Source organism: Typha latifolia, chromosome 6 (assembly GCF_019914945.1).
Source record: "Typha latifolia isolate L0001 chromosome 6, TyphaL0001v2, whole genome shotgun sequence".
Classification (NCBI taxonomy): domain Eukaryota; kingdom Viridiplantae; phylum Streptophyta; class Magnoliopsida; order Poales; family Typhaceae; genus Typha; species Typha latifolia.
In genome coordinates this window covers 5,387,974-5,409,712 of record NC_133091.1, presented here as the reverse complement: position 1 = coordinate 5,409,712, position 21,739 = coordinate 5,387,974, and the positions used below count along the sequence as shown (strand labels likewise).

The 21,739-nt window shown below is 36.7% G+C and overlaps 1 protein-coding gene across 1 annotated transcript; it reads left to right on the top strand.

Annotated features, from left to right (window-relative positions):
- Positions 1 to 6,448: 6,448 nt before the first annotated feature.
- Positions 6,449 to 12,970, top strand: LOC140790719 (flavonoid 3',5'-hydroxylase-like). Its single transcript, XM_073140923.1, has 2 exons — positions 6,449 to 7,726; positions 12,232 to 12,970. The coding sequence occupies exons 1-2, from the start codon at positions 6,836 to 6,838 to the stop codon at positions 12,868 to 12,870; spliced, it is 1,530 nt and encodes a 509-aa protein (XP_072997024.1). The 5' UTR covers positions 6,449 to 6,835; the 3' UTR covers positions 12,871 to 12,970.
- The last annotated feature ends 8,769 nt before the right edge of the window (positions 12,971 to 21,739 follow it).

The window sequence follows — 21,739 nt, the reverse complement described above, 5'->3', positions numbered from 1 at the left end:
TATGAACTAGATCTAGAATACTGCTCATAAGAAATTATGAAATTTTAATAAATGATAACCTCATGAGTTAGAATTCTTTTGGGCTTCATTTTAGTAGATTTGGAGTTCGGAGCAAGAAGTTATGTCGAAAAGGGTGAGTGAAGGCCAAAATGGGGTTGAAATAGATTATTCGATATTGCGGTGGTCATTAGAGGGTGGCGGATGATCGTGAGATGTCAGAGATCAGCCTTAGGGAAGGGATGGCTCGTGGAGGAAAATGGTGGCTAGAGTTGGTTGCTTGGTAGGTTTCTAGGGTTAAGATCTACTCATAGAAAAGTGTAAGCAATCTACAGCTACGATTAAATAGTAAAAGTGAGATAATTAAATTACTTAAACTCAATATCATTCTGCACATAATAATTAACCAATAATCACTCCATTTATAGGAGTAGCGTCACAATAGGTCAGACCAAATTTGCCCTATTAAGTTTACATTCAGTTTAATTTGAAATTAAAAGCAATAAGCAAAATCAACTAACTATACTAGACTTGACTCAATTCAACTTAGCTGACTCGACCATCATGATCAGATCATAACAAGGCTCCCTTATGACGAGGAAATCATAGTAGTGCTCTTTTTTTTTTCATTCGGACCATGCTCCTAGTTCGAATCTCCACTCTGCCTGATTTTTCAACTTTCTTGGCAAATCTTGAAGCCTAGCATTTGTGGAGAGGTAAGAAGGTTATTCTCTTAGGGTCAAATAGACCAAAATCTTAATAAAACCAATATTATCCTTATTCTGAAGAAGGAAGCATCTAGTTCAGTTGGTGACTATGGGCCTATCAACCTCTGTAATTTTGCTACAAGCTCATCTCAAAAATTCTTGTAGCTAGGATGAAGCCTCGCCTTCACTCTAATATCAATCTCCTAGATTGCTTTTGTCCTAGGTAGACAAATTATTTATAATTATGTCATTGCCCATGAAATGGTAAGGCAGCTTAATTGCTCTAAAAAAAGCAAGATCGACTATTTATGCTAAAGGCAGACTTTATAAAGCCTTCGATAAAATGGAGTGGCCATTTTTACGTGATTGCCTAAAGCTTTTTGGTATCCTAGGTGACTTCTCCAACCTAATTCTCACATGCATATCCACGACATCTCTTTCCATTGACATCGATGATTATCAACCATCATAGGGCTTACGTCAAGATTGCCCCCTCTCCTTTTACCTATTTATTTTAGGCATTACTAATTTTTTCCTTCCTCTTTGAAAAAAGTATAAATGTTAGATCTCTCAGAGGCATTAAAATGGTGAGAGGTGCCCCGACTATCTCTCATTTATTATGTGTGGATAACCTACTATTATTTGGAAGAGCCATGTTGAAGGAGGTTACAAAATTAAGACTCTCCTAGACCTTTTTTTTGCTCAATATACTTCTCCTAAGACATCATCTTCTTGGATATGGTCCTCAATTGTCATAATGAAAGATTTTATCAAGGCAAAGGCTCGCGGTTTAGTAGGTGATGGCTCCTCCACCTCAATTCTACATTACTCTTGGCTTCCTTAGTTCGACTCAAGTGAGGTCCCCACCCCATTTGGGACCTTCTCTTCCAAATCTGCATCAGCTACTTAACTAATAGTGCCTGACCCAGCTCCTTTTCAAGCAGTTATTCCAACTTCTGGAGGGTCATTTGGAATTGTAAGGAGGCTCTTCCTAGAGTCAAAACTTTCATGTGGAGATGTATCGCAGATGCTATTTTGCTGCATTCCAAGTTGCACTCGTGTGTGCCATCCATTGACAACTTCTACCCTTTTTAGCACCTCCCACTCAAAAATGGTGGAGCATATCTTTCTATCTTGCCACTTAGTGTGCGCAACTTAGTTCACTAGCAAATTGGGGATTGTTTTTGAAGGAGACCACATTAACATTGACTCGTGGATTAACTCTCTTCCTACTCGTATCTCCTCCAACGATCTACAATATCTCTTTAGTGTCCTTTGGTGTATCTAGAAGGCTAGGAACAAGGTCTTAAAAATGAGGAGCTTTCACCCTGTTCAGATTATTGCCAATGTTGATAGCTTGATGACCTATACTTTTCTAGTTCATAAATTTCACTTCAACAACTTGGCCCTCCCCTTCGATGGCTGCCTAAACCCTAGTGTCTGGGCAATGATTTGCTTGACCCTCTAGTTGTTGTTGTTGTAGGAGGCTTTGTTCCTGCTCCTCTGATTACTCTCTCTCACTTGGGTTGACGCTGTGTGGTGGGGTGGCTTGGATGGAAATTTTGGTTTATCATACATTAACCTCCCTTCAACTCTTGTCTAGGAAAATCACCTACTTTCCCTATTGTAGTAGCCGTCTTCACAAGGAAGCTCTTTATTGCAATCGCCCACAAGGAAGTAGATCCCAATCCACGTTGCAATACTGGACAGAACTTAACATGAACTTTCAAAGACAGTAGTGATTGATCTAACCATGAAATAATCTGATATTTAGATATGTCATTCCTCTAGAAGTTAGGAATTCAACGCAACTAAAATCTCGTCGATCAAGTAGGTAGATCAAAAGATATGGGGGAAACAATGACCAAAGGACAAGAGATGGCGAGATTGTTTTGAATCAAATATGGACCAATTCAGATGTAATAAAATGATTAAAATTCAAATGATGGTAGCCTCACGAGATAGGGTTCTAATGGCTCTATTTTTATATCAATAGAATATCTATATGAAAAGATATAATTAAAATAGTGGAATAATGTCAAAATAGAGTAGAACGGTAAATATTCAACATTGTAGTGGTTGCTGGAGGGTGGCGGACGGCTAAGGGTGGTGGTGGATGGTCTAAGGTAGGGTGGCTAGTGGAAGTGATGGTGACTATTGATTGGAGGTAGAATTAAGGTTTCTAACTTATATCTACTCCTAGGAAAATATATGATTAATTTACTTCTACTCCTAGATTATCTTACTCTTACTCCTAAGATAAATTCAAGACAAAATAATTTCTCAATGCTTAGATGCTTGGATGAATAAATAAAGAAGTGTAGCCCCTCTATATATAGATGTTAGGTACAATGAATCCTACTCGGACTAGCTCTAAAGGCTTATACGACTAGAACTAGAACTTGTTTTAGAGGCTTATATGACTTATTTAGACTTACTATGATGGCTTATATGACTTAACTAAACTTGTCTTAAAAATTTATATGACATAATTAGACTTACCTTAAAGGCTTAGAAAGAGATAAATAGACTCAATCTATCAAGCCTAATGCCCATATGATTCTATCCGATTAGACTCGGATCATGTTAGAGATGGACTTGGATGAAAGAAGTTAATGATGTAGTTAGAGTTAGGATTATGGAAGATGATAATGGCTGTGGTGATGGATTAGTATTTTGAATAAGATGAGGGGGAAGAAGAGAGCTTCCAGATATGGCTTATTGCTGGAGTAAGTAGGGAGAAGCGAAGAAAGCTCGGGGTAGATACCGAGGGGGAGGAATGAGGAGGGAGAAGATTGACTCAAGCTTAGATGCAAAACAAAAGCTCTACTAATCAATAATCTCAAAGTGGTTGTTTTTCCATATATTTAGAATCTAGAAAACCTAATGCAAAACAACTAAACCTACAAACATTCGAAGGCCCCTTGACCGTATTCGAATAGCTAAACATAAAGTTCTATATGTACAAATGCTATGTAGGCAACGAACACTCTTCGATTGCATTCAAACACAGCCACCAGAAGTTGTCTTATTTTGATCAAAAATAATAATAAAATAATAATAAAATAATCCAGATCGAGACGGGTTAGTTATGTTCAATCCGTATCATAATCAAGAACTGTAACACTCTTGCCTTATTAAATGGTTTGAAGGAGCTCACCAAGTCAGGAGTGTGCCACTAATGCATCGATTTTTTAGTGACTTGCTTATCATTGTTAAAGGCTCAAAAGATAGACTAGACTATCGATGCTATTATCAAAGAATGCATTGGGTTGCTACTACTTTTTTCGCAAGTCAAAGTTTATTTTACTAGCCGGTGCAACAATGTAGTGGCTCACAACTTAGCCTATCTGGCTATGCTTTTTTATAAAACTGTCTCAATCCTTTAAGATTTTTATTGTTCTCAAAATCTATCAATGAACTTTGTGTGCACTGACCTATCCGGAAATAAATAAATTAACAATAAAGCACCATGAAGAAACATGAGAGAATCCTCTCAAAGGCGTTAAAACAAGTCCAAAGACGAATCTAAAAGAAAATCTGCTTCTAAACTCCGTATCAAAGAAAACTTTGTTTTTTCTAATAGTTTTCAAGCAAATCGAACGCAATAAATCCTAAAACGCCATAGAAATCTCAATCTGCAGAATAAATTTTAAAGCCTTTAAATAAAACTTTCAGATAATGAACCTTTGTCTACGCACTTCTTATAAAAATAATAATAAAAAACATAAGAAGAAAAGATGGTTTAAGAAAAGAAACTAAGAAAGTAAAAAGAGTCCTCCAAATTGATTGGGAGGGAGTTCTCCAGTAGTATAGAAGTTTTTGCGAAAATTCTATGCGTTAAAGTAATCTATTATGTATAAGAATATCTAAAGGGTACTGAATTAATCAAATTTGAATTTCTTATTAAAAGGTTTAATTTTTAATACTAAAATGTATTTATTCAGGAAAAAAAATACAAAATAAAAACAATTTTAGATTTAAAGCAGGCCAGAGATATTCAAGTCCAGTGCGGGCCCATGATCTGAGTAGTGCATATATATTTGGTTTTTAACAGCTAAAGAATAAATAGATATGAAAATTTTACATTCTTTTAACTTTAAGCTAAATTAATTAGGAAATTTAAAGGAGATGCTTCGAGCTTTGCTGCCAATAAATTAATCTCCACCGAGAAATAATGTTCCAAAATGTGCACTTTTATCGATAACTTATTCGAGAAACAAGAAAGTCCACTAGTTCATCAACCTTTATCTTCTATTTATTTATTTATTATTTAGTGCCACACGTACATGCTTCCCAGATCCACCAAACATGCATGGGCCCATAGATTCTACATCACCATCATTTTTTTTTCTTTTAGGCATCACCTTCATTCACCTACTCCTCTGTAGAAATCTAGAAATTACCACAAATAAGTAAATGTAATATATATGGGTAGGCCTTCTACGATTTTCTCAATATATTTAAAGATTTTACATAATTGAAGAGCCATTATGTTACGAAAAAATAAATAAAATATTCACGTGAAAGTAAACAACATCTTGTGGGATCTAAGTGTAATTAAGAATATTTACATTGAGTTAATTATTTTTTTGTTCATGTAGCAAGGATTATTAGAGAGTTTTAACATAGTAGTGATAAGAAGGAGAAAAAAAAGAAGAGAAAGGTGATAGATTATATAGAATATGATTATCACCTAGTTAAGTTAGTTAGCATTTTTTAATCAATAAAGAAAGTTGATTAGGTATGAGGCGTAAGTCAAATAAGAAAGTGACTAGAAACCTTCTGACTACCAAAAGCTTTAATCCAACTACTAATAAATTATATGGAGGTGCGGATTCTCTATGAGACGAGTAGTAGGAAATTTCTGTCGGTGGCATTTTTCACTTGATTTGCAGATAGGATCATTTTAAGGTAATCTTAGCAAATAGTTTGTGCCAAATCATATGTTATTTGCAAATAAAAGCTTCTTTATGCAAAATGCACTTCTTTTTTTTTAGTTATACACAGTGCATATCTATGCTATATATTACTGCTAAGCAAATCTTATTGCAAGCAACAAAACATGGGATTTATGTTTACTAATATGACTATAAAATGGAATTAATTTGCAAATTATTCACCCGTTGCAAACCTCTCAGTACACTGAAAATTCTCTCTACTGTTTTCTCCGCAAACCATTCTGTACTAGTCTATAGCCGAGTTTTTTTGACTATTTTAAATAAGTCTTTAATTTTTTAAATAGAAGTCGCCTTTCATATCAATAATTTCAAATAGTTTACAAGAGCAATAGAATATACGTACTTTTATATTTAAATTTTATAGCGTCTTAGACGCGTGAAAGCAACAATGGAAGGATGAGTTTGTTCAAAAACTGTTTGTCTATAGCTAGTTGGCTAACATTAATTATGTCCACATTGTTTGTCTTTTTATTCTTTATTGTTGCCTTGACATGAAAGTTACTCCACCCAGCAGCTATATAGTGTAAGAGCAAAGTCAAATAAGTCCAATCCAAAATCAAACGTTACTAGTTATCTGACAGTCAAATAAGTCCTTATAGGTTGCAAATTAATTTTAGAATCGTAAGACGTACGTTGCTTGGGATCCTCTAAGCTTTTATTTACATAGTAAGGATGATGCCTTGACTCCGAAACAAAGCAAGACCCCGATCAGTATCTTTTATTATTATTATTATTATTATTATTATTATTATTATCTATTTTTTTGAGGAAGACAACAGCTGGCAAACAAAAAGCAGAACAGCAAATGGATGTAAACCTTGTGCTCCCTCTTCCTTTTTCAAATAATCCACTCAGTTGTGGGGGCGAGATACTATACATGGTTGGTTTCACAAACTCTTATGAACGTGCCTAAAGAAATATCGCTAATTTCCATAGAGATTTTTTATGTTTGGAAGCATTCAACGTGCATCACTGTTACCAAACTAGTTTGGTAGTAGCCAATTGCAAGAAATTGCTGCAGTCAAGGATGCAAAGGATCCGCTCCCTTTCTTATACAGTCTACATATAATAATAATAATAATAATAATAATAATATTCCATGCAACCTCGTCTATGATAAATAACTCAGTATATCCGAGAGCTACCTGAAGCAAATACAAATCCCTCATCATGACCTTCATGGATCCCTTCTTGGTGGCCTGCACCATCCTCTGCCTCCTCCTCCACTTCGTCCTCCGCCGCATCCTCCTCCTCCGCGGCTGCCTCCCCCTCCCACCGGGACCCTACAACTTCCCCGTCCTCGGCGCCCTCCCCCTCATCGGCCCCGCCCCTCACTCCGGCCTCGCCAGCCTCGCCGCCCGCCACGGCCCGATCATGTACCTTAAGATGGGCACCTCCCGCGTCGTGGTCGCCTCCACCCCCTCCGCCGCCCGCGCCTTCCTCAAAACCCTCGACGCCCAGTTCGCCAACCGCCCCGCCGTTGCCAGCGCCCGGGACATCACCTACGAAGCCCAGAACATGGTGTTCGCGAACTACGGCCCCAAGTGGAAGCTCATGCGCAAACTCTCCAGCCTCCACTTCCTCGGCGCCAAGGCCATCGCCGACTGGGCCCCAGTTCGGCGCGCCGAGGTGGGCCGCATGGCGCGTGCCATGTACGAGGCGTCGCTTAGGGGCGACCCCGTAGTGGTGCCGGAGATGCTGGTGTGCGCGTTGGCGAACATGGTGGGGATGATAACGGTGAGCAAGAGGGTGTTCGACGAGCAAGGGGAGGATTCGAACAACTACAAGGACATGATCGTGGAGCTGCTGACTGGTGTGGGGCTGTTCGACATCGGAGACTTCGTGCCGGCGGTGGCGTGGATGGACCTTCAAGGTGTGCAGAGGAAGCTGAGGGGGATACACGAGAGGTTCGACGGGATGATCACGAGGTTGCTCGAAGAGCACGCGGCGACGGCGGAGGAGAGGAAGGGGAACCCGGACTTTGTCGATATCATCATGGCGAACAGGGAAGGGGAGGACGGGGAGACCATATCGGACGTGAATCTTAAAGCACTCATCTTCGTACGTTCTTCCTCCTACCTTTATATCCCATTACTACGATTTAAAAAATCTATATCTATATATTTTTTTGACATAAATGAGTATAGTAGAAAAATTCCTGTGAGTAGCCTAATACATTAAGGAGAATAATGCCAAATAACTCACTAATAAATGAACTGTGTTAGAACGACAAGTGAGCAGGTAAAATGAAGGAGATAGGAATCGGTGAGAAAGTTACACTTGATCTAGAAAGTTATATTGATTGTGGTTGAAGGGAGCACGCGTAATTAGTGACTTCTGACATCACGTCTACGTCAAACTTGATCATCTTCAAATTAATCCACTTTTAAGTCTTTTGATCTTTAAAAAAAAAACAATTTAAGGGCAATTCTAGAATAGTTATTTTTATTTTATTATTTTTTAGAATAATATTTTTATTTTAAGAATAATATTTTTATGTTTATCATTATCGTAGAATAAAGATATCATAATTATTTTTTGATGTGATATAAAGTGAAAGAAAATAGTATTTTATATTTTATAAAATTATGATAACTAAATTTCTTTTTGATTTAATATAAAATAGATTGATGAGATAGATATTAAGGGTAAGTAGTAATTAAGTTAGTATGTAATATAAAATATAATTTTAATAAATAATATTTGTATTTTAGAATAAGACTATTATGATGTTTAGTCTATAATTCTATCTTCTTAAAATAACGAGTTGCATTTTAATATAAAAAAATTATTATTTCTAAAATGATCGAGAACTTAGAAAGAGTTTTAAGCTTTTAAAATGGTGGAATTTAATGCAAAGGCTAAGTTTACAACATAGTAAGAAATAAAGGGTGCAACAGAATCAGATTATATGGGTTTATTCAATTTTATATAGTTTTATTTAAATGATAAATAAATTTATTTGGATCGTAAATAGGTTATTAGTCATAAATTAGTTGATGGTCGTATAAATCGATTAGATAGATTGAGATAATAAATATAAATACAGATTAGCGCAGTTAATCTATATATATATATATATATATATATATGATCCGGATTTGATTATACTAAATCTTGAACTCATTTATAGTGTTCGGAGTCCAAATATTAGAATAGACAGGAGTAGGTGAGAAAGTTACATTTGATCTATATTTTATAGTACCCCATTAACGCTAGATGGGTTCCACACTACCACTCCGAGGAGCAAAGATGAGATAACTCAGTTATGACATCACGTATACGTGTAGTTTGATCATGTTGAGATAATCCTCAACTAAATCTTTCAAACTTCTACTAAGAGAGTTTAAGCTTTTATTAGAAGCGCTAAGTTTAGAGTGACTTGACCCTTTCAGCAAAGGGTCGTCAGGTTTGAATGTAGTCTAATCAGATTGGAGATATAAACGGGTCAATTCATCTAATCCTATTATTAAACAGGTCGAGTTCGTGTTTATGATATGATAACATTTGACTAATTTGTCTATGATACGAAAAAACTTAATTTATAATACGAAGAAACTCATTTATAACTCAAAAAACACTTATTTTTTAATTCAAATAATTTAAATAATTTGTGCCACCCAATAATCTGCTTATGACTCATGAAGCATTTTAATACTAATAAACACACATACTAATAAATATTAATCCACAAATACTAATCACACACTTGTAGAAAATTTATAGTAATTAATAAATTGTAATCTCTCTCCGAGTTATCAACTGAATAGAAACTAGCAAACATATGTGTAGAAAAAAAATAAAAATAAATATTGATACTAATTATGTTGATTAAAATTATAAAATTATAAAATTAAAATTAGGACTAATCACACATTTGTAGAAAATTTATAGTAATTAATAAATAATAATCTCTCTTATAAAATTGAATATTAAAAATTAGTACTAAATCGCAAAGGCAGCTGCTATTGAGGCGTCTTTTTTATTTGTGGGGTGGCGGGTGTGCCGTTCTAGTGATCATCTTTAGGTCTTTAAGAGTGGCAAAAATTTTAACAAATTTTATTTATTTAATTTTACTATTAAATTAGCTAATGTTAGGGTAAAACTTAAAATTGTTAAAAAAAAAGCATGAATCATATCAAAGGTCTAACAGTGTTATAATAACGAAAAATATATATATATATATATATATATATATATATATATATATATAATGTCGCAAGAATTAAATGGTGCAACTTAGAGACAGCAATCAAGTCAGTCCTCTCGAGTCCAGCCAAGTTGAAATCTACATGAACATGATCTATTTTTAATGGGTATAGTTTATTTGAATTTAAATGTTCTCTTTGAGTTATAAAGAGTTTATTGGATTATAGACATGTTTATTCAAATTAGTTATAAAATAAGTTATTTGGGCTATAAATAGGTTATTAGGTTATAAATGGGTTGACGGGTTATATACAAATTAAAGTTAAATGGTCAAATAGATTGAGATAAATAAACATAAATATGACTCAACCCGTATATAATCTGAAGCCAATTGTACTAAACTCATCGCATTAGGTCAATAGATCATTCAAATAATATAGGGTAGTTGATGTTGATTTAATTTTTATATACATAGATCATGTGCTTATAGATTAATTATTAGGTAAGACAAAAGGCTCGTCCTCTCCATTGTCTATAGGGAAATTTGGACTCCACTAAGATAATTGTCATGTTAATAGTGATGTTTCAAAACCAATCTTCTAAAATCTTTAGTAGCTTACAGGAAGTTTCAACTACTTTGGAGTGAGAGGACTTAGTTCCAAAGTTTGAAAGGGTTAATGCCAACAATCTGAATGAATTAGGTTATAAAAGAAATTTTTGCTAGCAATTGAGTGGCTTTCCTTGGATTGCAAATGGACTTGTCACATCCAAAAGAGCAACTCCAACAACCATATCGTTACTTGTGGCTAAACAACTTCTCATTAAATCCCCAACTAATAACAAATGGCAGCATAGATAGAGTTTTAAACTCAAATCTTGGTTTGTGTTGGATATTTGTTTGAAATAAAATTGAAATCCTGCATCAAAAACATTTCGTTGTAAATAACAATGATATTGATATTAAGAGACCGAAGTAATTTTATTGCCTTCATTGAAGAGTTTTATAGGAGTAATTATATCTACATTCTCTCAACTAATATCATTTATTTTTATATAGACTCATTCATTTATTTTTATTAGTTAAGCTGGCTTTGGTTTTACCTTCCAAATTTGCTCTCGAGGCATATAAAAAAAGAAAGAGAATTGTATAAGTCATTTATTAACTGCATTAAATACATATTATACTTAGTTAGATATGCTGATATTCTATAACAATATAAAATTTTATTCTCAGTCATCCCTAAAAGGAAACAACTGATTAAAACATGCAAGTACTCTATGTTAATTAAAAATTCTCTTCTTCTTCCTTTGGCCAATTACTAGTTTGTGATTTGAAATATAATTCATAGTTACTAGTTAATATATGCAATTTTCACACTTATTTATTTTTGAGTTTCATAGTTTTATTGAACATTTGTATTTATGTTTTACAGTATTATTGCATAATTTGCAATTATTGAACATTTATAATTTACAAATTTCTCAATTTTATTATATGATATGTAGTTATTAAACACTTGCATTTACTATTTCATAGTTTTGTTATATAATTCACATTTATTTAATATTTATAATTTTTATTTCTTAGTTTTATTATGTAATTTGCAAATACCGGACATGTATTTTTATGAGTCATATTACGTAATTAATAGTTATTGAATACTTGTATTTTCTATTTTACAGTTTTATTATATAATTCATAGATATTATATTCTCTGACGATATCATATTCTTTAAATTTAAAATAAAATGCACTGCTAATCTCTTATATTTCTCCTATCTAAGATTATAAGCCTTTAATCTTAGTTATTATCTACAATGTACCTCTCTTTAAATATATAAAAATATTCAATAACCTTAGGTAGAAGATGGATATTTACTCACAACAATGTGATTATTAATATCATAGAATATATGGTAATTTGCACTTCTCTATTAAGTTTGGATGTAAAAAAATTTATAGTTACTCATTAGTATAAACCACAAAGGCAAAGTGATACAAATAAAGTCTAGAGAAATAGTTTGATTTTAAACATAACCACGGAAGATAATTAAAAATTTACCTTTAATTCAATCATATATACACACACATCATGCATACTATAGAAAGTAAGCTATAACTATATTATAATTGCATACAACATAATGATCATGAATCCTGTTTAATTATATCATTAAGTAAAGCCTTTTATTCTCATAATTAATAAACATTCTTGAATTCCCCATGCTTAATTTTCTTCTTGATGAAATATAAAAAATTCTAACTTTGAAATTACATTTGAATTCAACTTAGGTTTATTATAAAAGCTTTTGAGAAGAGTAAAATGGCAAATAGTACACTAACATACTATATATATATATATACTTATCAACTATTCTTAAGAGCTTAAAAAACTAATAGATCATTTTTACTGCAGGACTTATTCACCGCCGGCACCGACACATCCTCAATCATCGTCGAGTGGGCGATGGCCGAGATGCTCAAGAATCCTACCATCCTAGACCACGCACAATTCGAGATGGACCGCGTCATCGGCCGCGGCCGGCGGTTCGAAGAGTCCGACATACCAAACCTCCCATACCTCCAAGCAATATGCAAAGAAGCCCTCCGTTTGCACCCTTCAACTCCCCTGAGCCTCCCACACTTCTCCTTCGTAGAGTGCGAAGTAGAGGGCTACCGAATCCCCAAGAACACCAGGCTACTGGTGAACATTTGGGCTATTGGCAGGGACTCAAATGCATGGGAAGACCCGCTCGAGTTTCGGCCGGAGAGGTTTCTAAGTGGCAAGGGGGCTAAGATTGATCCACTGGGGAATCACTTTGAGCTCATACCATTTGGGGCTGGAAGAAGGATTTGTGCAGGTAAACTAGTGGGGATGGTGTTCGTGCAGTACTTGTTAGGCACGTTGGTGCACTCGTTCAACTGGAGACTTGCAGATGGTGAGATACATAGTATGGATGAGACCTTTGGACTCGCCCTACCGAAAGCCGTGCCACTTAGGGCAATGCTCACTCCAAGATTGGCACCTTCAGCCTATGAATCATTTACAGTTTGATAAATCTTGTATTAGTGGGAGCCTTTTGCATTGGAAATAGCCATGTATGATAGGTGAAAAACCTAAACTTTGGTTCGTCATATAATATTTGAGTTTGAAATATTATATGCTTTAAGGATTTCTTTTAGGTAGTTCATCATGCGTGTTTCTTAAGTAGTATCTAAAGTTATGGGCAAATTATAGTTTATTTCTCTGTGGTTTGATAAGAATTTAGTTTACTCCTATTTATTTAGAACTTAAGGACTTATTGTTTTTTAAAGTCCAGATTAAGTTGTAACTATTAGAAATATTATGCAAAACTAACTGTGCCAATATTTTTTGTCATAAGTAAATTGCTAAACAATTAAATTACTCTGACCATTTTCAAACTACTAAATAGCTGAAGGAGAAGAAGGATGAGAAGGCCAGAGGAGATTTTGTTAGACTATCTCTATAGGCCATTTGCAGCCTTCAAATCCCAACTAATTCTTTCAGCACTTAGCCATTATTTAGAGGAGATTTTGTTCCCTATTTCAAGAAGAGATTTTATTCCCCATTTTGACGAAAGCAGTTGCTTTCAATAATATTCCTTCAATGAGGTATACAATCGAAAAAGACAATCCATAGGGATCCAAGCATTAAATACCTGCATGATTTTCCATGTATATATATATATATATATATATCTCCTTAGGGCTTGGCTGATGAGCTTATGGATATCATGTCAAGATGGGTCCTCTGCATCCCACCAAAGTAGAGAGGAGAGAGGGCTAGAGATAGATATCTCTTTGGAGGAAGAGCTCATTAGGAAATTATGATCATAGGCCATAGCTAGTATATTACTGCCACTCCCTTACCCTAACACATCTTTAATTTTTTTGATTGACAAGACACCTCTTTCATTCATCGAAGCCCAAATTAAACCACATGGCTACAATAGAGGTATAATCGAGCCTATCAAGCTAAAAAAATAAGCTCAGGCTCGGCTTAACTTTAGCCGAGCTGAGTCAAGCCTGAGCCTGCTTGAGCCGCTTGTTTATTTTGATACCCCTACCGAGATTGACCTTACCAATCCTCTAAAGCAAACTATAATCATTGGCCTCTTGGAGAACACACCAAATAGTGGCATATGAAAACCTCTCGTATGTTTGCTTCTATTAGGGAAGAATAGGTCATCATATAAGCACCTGTCCTGATATTCTCGTGGCGGCCACCCCTATAGCCTTTGAGGAGAAGTCAGGAAAAGATGGTGTTATAGTGATCGTGGATTAGACAGGGAATGGATAGAATCAAGAGGAGCTTGTGATTTTTGACCCTTGGATATGTGTTTAGGAAAAGGATTGCTTGAGAAGTCATTCTAGGTGGCACCGAAAAGTGCTGCCAATGGTAGGTAATGGTACCAACCACAATAGAATCCTTCCTGTTACCTCACAAACTCGTGGACCCCGAACTTGTTACGTCATCAAACTTTTGGCTCGCTTGCAACGTGGAAGAAAAAGAGGAAGCGACTCTTCTCAAGCTGCGCATTCTGATCTGGGAAGAGATGGCTCCATTAAGGGCTCTATCCTATCATGTCATCGTGTCCACTCATGTTGTCATTTCTTTTCTCCTTTTTTCCTCGACTGCTGAACATGTTGCCTCAAATGCAGCATACTATCTTTAATGTTCCTCGTCAAATTGGGCTAGGATTCCAATGACTGCTGTGCTTGCTCCCCTTTTCGAGGTGACATGCAATCTGCTTAGTAATATGGACTTCCATGAAATCTTTCAAAGAGATTCCCCTCGCATCGATGCTTGCCAAATTGAGGCTAGTTAGAATGGATCCTCGGTGATGAAACAAATTGGACCACCTCGTGGATACTAGGCTCATGACTTGAGCTTATTTAATTCAACATTTAGTTTAGTTTAATTTCAGCTTCTGTTAGTTTGTTTGGTTAAATATTGGACTTAATGTGGACTTGATTAATTATGTGATTTGGGTTAACTAGTTAGCCTCCAATAAATACTGTGGAGTGCAACACGAAATAGGCATAAATTGAGAATTGATCATTCCCTAATCTCTCCTCTCATCTTCAACCTAGCCTCCATCCCTCACCTCCTTCAACCCTAGCCACAATGCATTATTGGCCACCAGTTCCTCTCTTCTTTCCTCCGTCGAACCTCCTCTCCTACTTTGGCACCAACCACCAACCATCTTCTCCTTCTTCCCCATCTCCTTATCATGTTCAATAATTACCTAGGCTTATCCACATTCTAGCAATTATCACCATCATCTCCATCAAGCCATATGCCACCAACTCAGCCACCATCTTCTTCCCTGGACTCACTACCCTCTTCCACCTCCCCTCTCTTACCTAGACCCTCTTCCCTACCCTTAGATCCATTAACCACACCTACACCACATCCTAGACCCTATTAGAGACCTACAACATCAACTGACCTAGAAATCCACCTCTCTCTCTTATAATAGTGTCATTGGAGTCTAAACCTTATTGTTGTCCTCACCGCCCCCAATCCCTAAACCTTTCTCCTTTACTCCACATCAACCCTAAACATCCTTCACACGTCCACTCTCCAATACAGACTTTCAAGTCCACTTCTAGCCCTCTAACCCAAAATCATCTTCCCCAGCCTCTAACACCAACAACAGAACTTCGTCGAGATTACACCTAGATATGTTTTGAATCTGAGAAGTTTATGAATATTAAAATCAAAGATCAGGAGGTTATGGAACAAACTCATCTAGTTTTGTAGTTTTTCCAAAATTTGATAAATATTTGGCAAATATTCTTCCCCGACTGTGTAAATTGTATTCTCTGATCGATTCTACTATGAAGGTGCTACTGTCCTAGTCTGTTTAGTGGGTCCTCCACCACCACCATGTGTAGAATATGAAGATCATAATGGTGGATATGTGGGCGCTTGAACAAGAAGCCCACTACTGCCCACCCTAAACGTGAGGAGGACTGAACCAACCCTAGCGTTTCATCGCAATTGAGCGCCGATTCCTCCTCGCTTTGAGGAGGATGATGAATGGTAGAGCTTGAACAACCAATGCCTCAATGTCTTTCTCGTAGAGTCGCCGTAGAGAGCTGCAGAGGATGAAGGGCATTTCACACAAAAGATGAGCCATAACTGGTACCCAAGGGAGGACGTCACCACTAGTGACCAACGTCGACTAAGTGAGCGATATGGGCTCGGGACAGCTGTATGGTGCATCCATGGCTGTTCCTATGAGAATAATGGCTCCTCCACCACTCCAACCTATGAAACTCAAGGAAGACATGGAGAAGTTCCTAGATCCTCGCATATAAAGCCGAGCCTACCCACACCAACCCTTGGATGAGCTAGTGTGCCATTTGCCACCACATGATTTAGTGCGCCGGTGGCACATCATTTTAATGAGGAGGATCCATGGGCCGCTAGTTGAACCAGCACCTCAACAACCATTCTAGAGAGCCCTAACCATTCCTCAAGAAACCAGGGTAGAATTGGAGGCATGGGACACCAACCATCCACCCGAGGCTACAATTGGCACAACATTATGGTGGCCCAAGTCAACTATGCATCAACCTGACTTGACTTCTCTTTCAAATCTAATTTTTCTTTCTTTTCCAGAGTTGAAGGAAGCCTATCTGAAGATCTAGAGATGGTTAAACCCTAGCTGCAAGCCATTATTGGCCACCGGCTCCTCCCTCTCTTTCTCTATCGGACCTCCCCTCCTCCTTTGGAATTGACCATCTTTTCCCTCCTCTTTCTCCTCTCCTTTATACATTCAACCATTACCTGGGAGTTATCCATGTTTTGGCCATTACCACCATCATATCCATCAAGCCACATGCCCATCATTTTCTTTCCTAGTCTCACCACCCTCTTCTACCTCCCCTCTCTCATCCTAGACCCTCTTTTCTACCCTCAGAACCATTAACCACAGCTCTACCATATAGTGGACATCATTAGAGACTTGCAACATCTATCAATGCATAAAAACCCTTTCTATCATTATAATGGTATCATCAGAGTCTAAATCTTATCCCTGTCATTACCACCCCCCAAACCACCATCTTCCTAAACCTTACTCTTCATTCCAAATCAACTCTAACTATCTTTCCCATGTCCACCCTCCATTACAAACATGCAAGTCCACTTTTAGCCCTCTAACTCAAAATCATCTTCCCAGTAATAGAACTTCATTGAGATTAGAATGAGATATGTTCTAAATCTGAGAAGGCAACACCACTGATAGAACTTCATTGAAATTAGATCCAAATATGTGCTAAATCTAAAATGGAATTATGGCTAACTCCAATATTCCTATTGTTTCTTCTACCCTGGTTTCAACTTCTTTTCTCCCTGTTAAACCTGAGCTTGTTTCGAATATCTTAAGGGGAGAGAGGATGGGTATGGGGTTATGTTCCCTTCTTAGTTCTCGATCCTTCCTCATATTGAAATACCCACTTCCAAATATACGTGCCCCTCATGTGGGTAGAACCCTCGTAGTTTTTATGTGACCTATTAGTCAATATTTGTACATAATATACAAGATAAAATCTAATATTTTTAGAAATAAAATAAGCCAAATGGAGTTTAAATTACCACAGGACGCAACAAGCCCCAAAATACATATCCATAAATAAGAAAATATAATCAGATCTTTACTAGCTCCTCTATAGACTCAAGGTCATCTACTAATCTGAAAAAATATTTCCATCAAAATATGGTGAACATAAAGCCCAGCAAGTATATATCTTTATAACCTAAAAATAGGATAACGAAGGATGCCACATGGTACATATGTATGCCAACATGATCATAGTAATATGTCCATGCAACATATTCATATAAATAGCTCACATGTATTAATAAAAGAACACATAATATGTATTATTTAAACTATCAAATTATTTATATCAAGCTCACACTGAGCTATAGCCATAATTATCATAACATACTTAAAAAGCTATCCATTACATGATAAACATAGGCTCAGACATCATCTCAAACATCGAGGAGGGATAAATAACTAGCAGTAATGCTGCACGTGCAGGCTTGGGGACGCTGCATGTTATTGGTTGTCTGTGGCCACTATAATAAGGATCTCAATCATAGACCTATATCATCACGCATAATAAAATCACCGCATATAGTGAAATCATCGCTCACAGCAAAAACAAGAGCACACTGCTCATTGACGCCCTAACCCTATGTCATTAGGTACCGTTAGGTTTATGACTCTTACCTCTCAATCATAATTTTAGATCACCTAGTGTCTAGTCTCCATACTCGGTAGTGTTATGCCTGCTCGAACCAACACACATGGTGCTTGATAGTCCCCTCTTGACTTCACGATCTCAAGTATTGGCTGATATAAAAAAAGGTAATAAATATACACTCTACCCCCTAACCCTAGACTGAGCAGGTAAATAGGCACTGCCAAGACGAAACTTATGTTGTAGTTCTTGATTTAGGTACATAGTGGACATGATTAAATCACTTCAAATTGTATCAATTTTTGTTTATATTTTAGAAAAATAATATAGTTTTTGGCAGGTGCGTTCGAACGCAAATGGATGGTGTTCGAACACCTTATTTACGTTCGCGCATACAAAGAACGGGTTTTGGCCGTTCGAACATTTAATTTCACATTCGCAGATACAAAGAATGGGTTTTGGCCGTTTGAACACTTGATTTCGAATTCGCTCATCTAGAGATCTAATTTAGGGCATTCGAATATGATCAGGGTGTGTTCGAACGCGCGACGGGTAAGTTGAGTCGTAATAAAATTTGTCTAGGGTTTCTAGAAGATTGACTAGTCTCCAAATATGTGGAAAAGTAGCCTCTTTGGATTATTGATTATTGGAACTTATTTTTCATCTAGGCTTGAGCCAACTTCTCCCTTCCCCTTCCTCTCCCTCAGAATCCAACCCGAGTTCTCATCTATTGTCGAGGTTAATCCTCCGTCGTTTCTCCCTCCTCCCTCCAACAGAAGCTCTCTTCTCGCATCTCATCTTGTTCAAAGCACTAAACCTTTCACCATACCCATCATCATCTCCCATAACCCTGACCAAATAACCCATGGCCATCCCTCCACCTCTTGACCTTCATTTATTGTTTCTTACATAACTCTCGATCTACTAACCCGATCGATGAGATTTTGATTGCGTTGGATTCCTAACTTATATAGGAACAATATATTTGAATCTCATATCATTCCAATGGTTGGATCAATCCCAATTGCCTTCTCAAATTCTATACTGAGTTCTATTAAAATTATCAAATCGAATAGAAAATCATTTTCACCAAAAGGGACTGTAATAACTTAACTATAGGGTGATACGTGTAAGTGGTGCAGTGATTAACATCATCAATCATAAAACATGCACATCGAAAATATCATAATCAGAAATGCTCTAATAATCCATGAATAACTATGAAGTGGTAAATTAGATATAAATATGTTGAATGGTGAATAAACATCTACCTATGTATGATATAAATGCGATAAACTTATAGAATAAAATATTACTTCAATATTACACTATTTACAGACTATAGAGAATTCACTTGCCTATCATCACTTCCAAGTTAATCAACTTTAACTACATCACGAATCATCCTCACATGATAATGAATCTCTCTCGATAATGATAATAATATACATAAGCACAAGGCTACTATAATTAATTAATTAATATACGGATAGCTATTATGGGTTTGGGATATGTCCACCTAATAATCTTTACATTTATTAATCAGTAGAGTTGGCATATTAATTTTGACAGTATGATGCACTATTAAGGGTTATTAAATACAATTATCATCTTGATCACTATTCTCCTAATAATTATCGATTGAAAGTAAATTAAAATTAGACATCATTTAATTAAATTATTTATTAAATATTAAAGCATGTTTAATATGATTATCATTTATTAATATTAATTTATAACAATTATTATAACTAATCAAAACTACTCTCTAAAGTAATGATTAATAAATGAGACTCAAATTGACAAAGATAATTAAATAAAAGGAGTAAATTATATTAAAATAAATTAAAGATCAACTAATCTATTTGGCTAGTCTAAGACCTAAAGCAATGGGTTAGGTTGTAACTAACCCAAAGTTTGGACCTGAAGCCTAAACTAGCTAAAATTGCCACTTGGGCTATGCTGCATCCCAACCCATAACAGATATGGGCTAGGCCACAACCCAACCCATCAAGGAATTGGTCTGGGCCACAGCCCAACCCACCAAAGAATTGGGCTGGGTGGAAGCCCAACCCATGACGTGGGGTGGGCGGGTTGCTTGCAGCCTAACCCAACTATAGAATTAGGTTGGACTGCATCCCAACCCATCCAACCCCATGCTGGGTTAGGCCACTCAGTCCAGCCCAACCATACAACACCTCTTTCATCTCCCAAAGTAAGCCAAGCAGGAGGAGAGTGGCTGCTGGTGAACACCACCACTAGAAGCCGACCAACACATGCTCATCCTCTCTTTTGTCAGGTCGGGGGAGTGTGCATAGCCGATGGGTAGCGGGTCAGGGTGGGGATGGCTCCTCCATAGCCGATGACCACAGAGTTAGCCCACAACGTTGCCTGGGCTATGAGAGCCCCGCAACAAGGTGCCGTCAGCTTCTCCTTGTGGAGGGGAAGCTTCCTAAATGGCCAAGGGGAGGAGATGCTGGCAATGATGGTCGAAAATTGGCTCAAATGTTAATGAGGGGAGACTACCATATGTAGCCTCCATCGGGGAACAGGATGACCCTTAAAGGGTATCACTAGCAAGGGGGCGGTGAAGGGAAACATTTGGGACTGGTGGCTGAATGCACGAGGCCATTGGTTGGCCAAATTTTTTGATGGATCTTCGACGTGGCGAGAGAGGGAGGAGGTTATGGTGGTGGTTATAAGAGAGAAAAGAGAGGAAACGAAAAGAAGAGAGGGATGAGGAGGATGACGTAGGGGAGTGGGGCACGTGCCCCGCACGTACACAAGATTTTTTTTTAAACTGGTATGGGATGTTACGCATATACCTTCGGATCCTAATGGGGGGTCAAGTATGAGGAAATAATTGCTTTAGCCAACTCTGCCTTGGAATTGGCTCAATCTAGGGTTGTGGAGATGGAACCAAATACCCCTAAGGAGCCTCTAAATCCTAATTTTAAGGTCTTCACCTTAGCCAAAGTCACTCAAGCAAAGGAAGGTGAAAAACAAGTTTGTATGGGTCAAAATCGCAGCCCTCCTCAAGATTCAAAGGAGTACTCAGTGTAAGATCATAGCAAAAGTTCTCAAAATTTCTAACCTATTATTAGAGATCTCGACTATTGGCGAGCAAAAAGGTTCCTTTCAAATAGTTGATTAATGCATCTGATTTGTTGGAACATAAGGGGCCTTTCCAAAAGGGAAGGACATATACATCTTTTCAAACTTTTAACTACTCATTCTCCTGATTTCTTCACTTTAATAGAAACTCATACCAATAGATTAGTCTTTGATAATTCATTCGCATATTAGGTCCTTGGGCTGGCTCCTTTGTTTTGGGGATAGGGGTGGCTAATGTTAACATGCTATGTTGGCGCTCAAAGTTGATCAGGGTGACAATTCTTGGTTCTTTGAAACAAATTCTTCACTATTTTGCTACTATGGAAGGTAAGTCCTATATCTTATCTATAGTTTATACAAGTATCATAACTATAAATAGGAACTGGCTTTAGCATGAGTTAAACTATATGCCCTCAGATTTGCCTTAGATTTTATGTGGGGATTTTAATTGCATGCTTTTTCCTCATAATAAAACTAGCGGATCCCCTTTCTCCCTAACTTTTTCAATTTCAGTCTTTAGGGATTTTATCCGCAAAGCCAAATAAATTGATATTGGATTCTCGAGC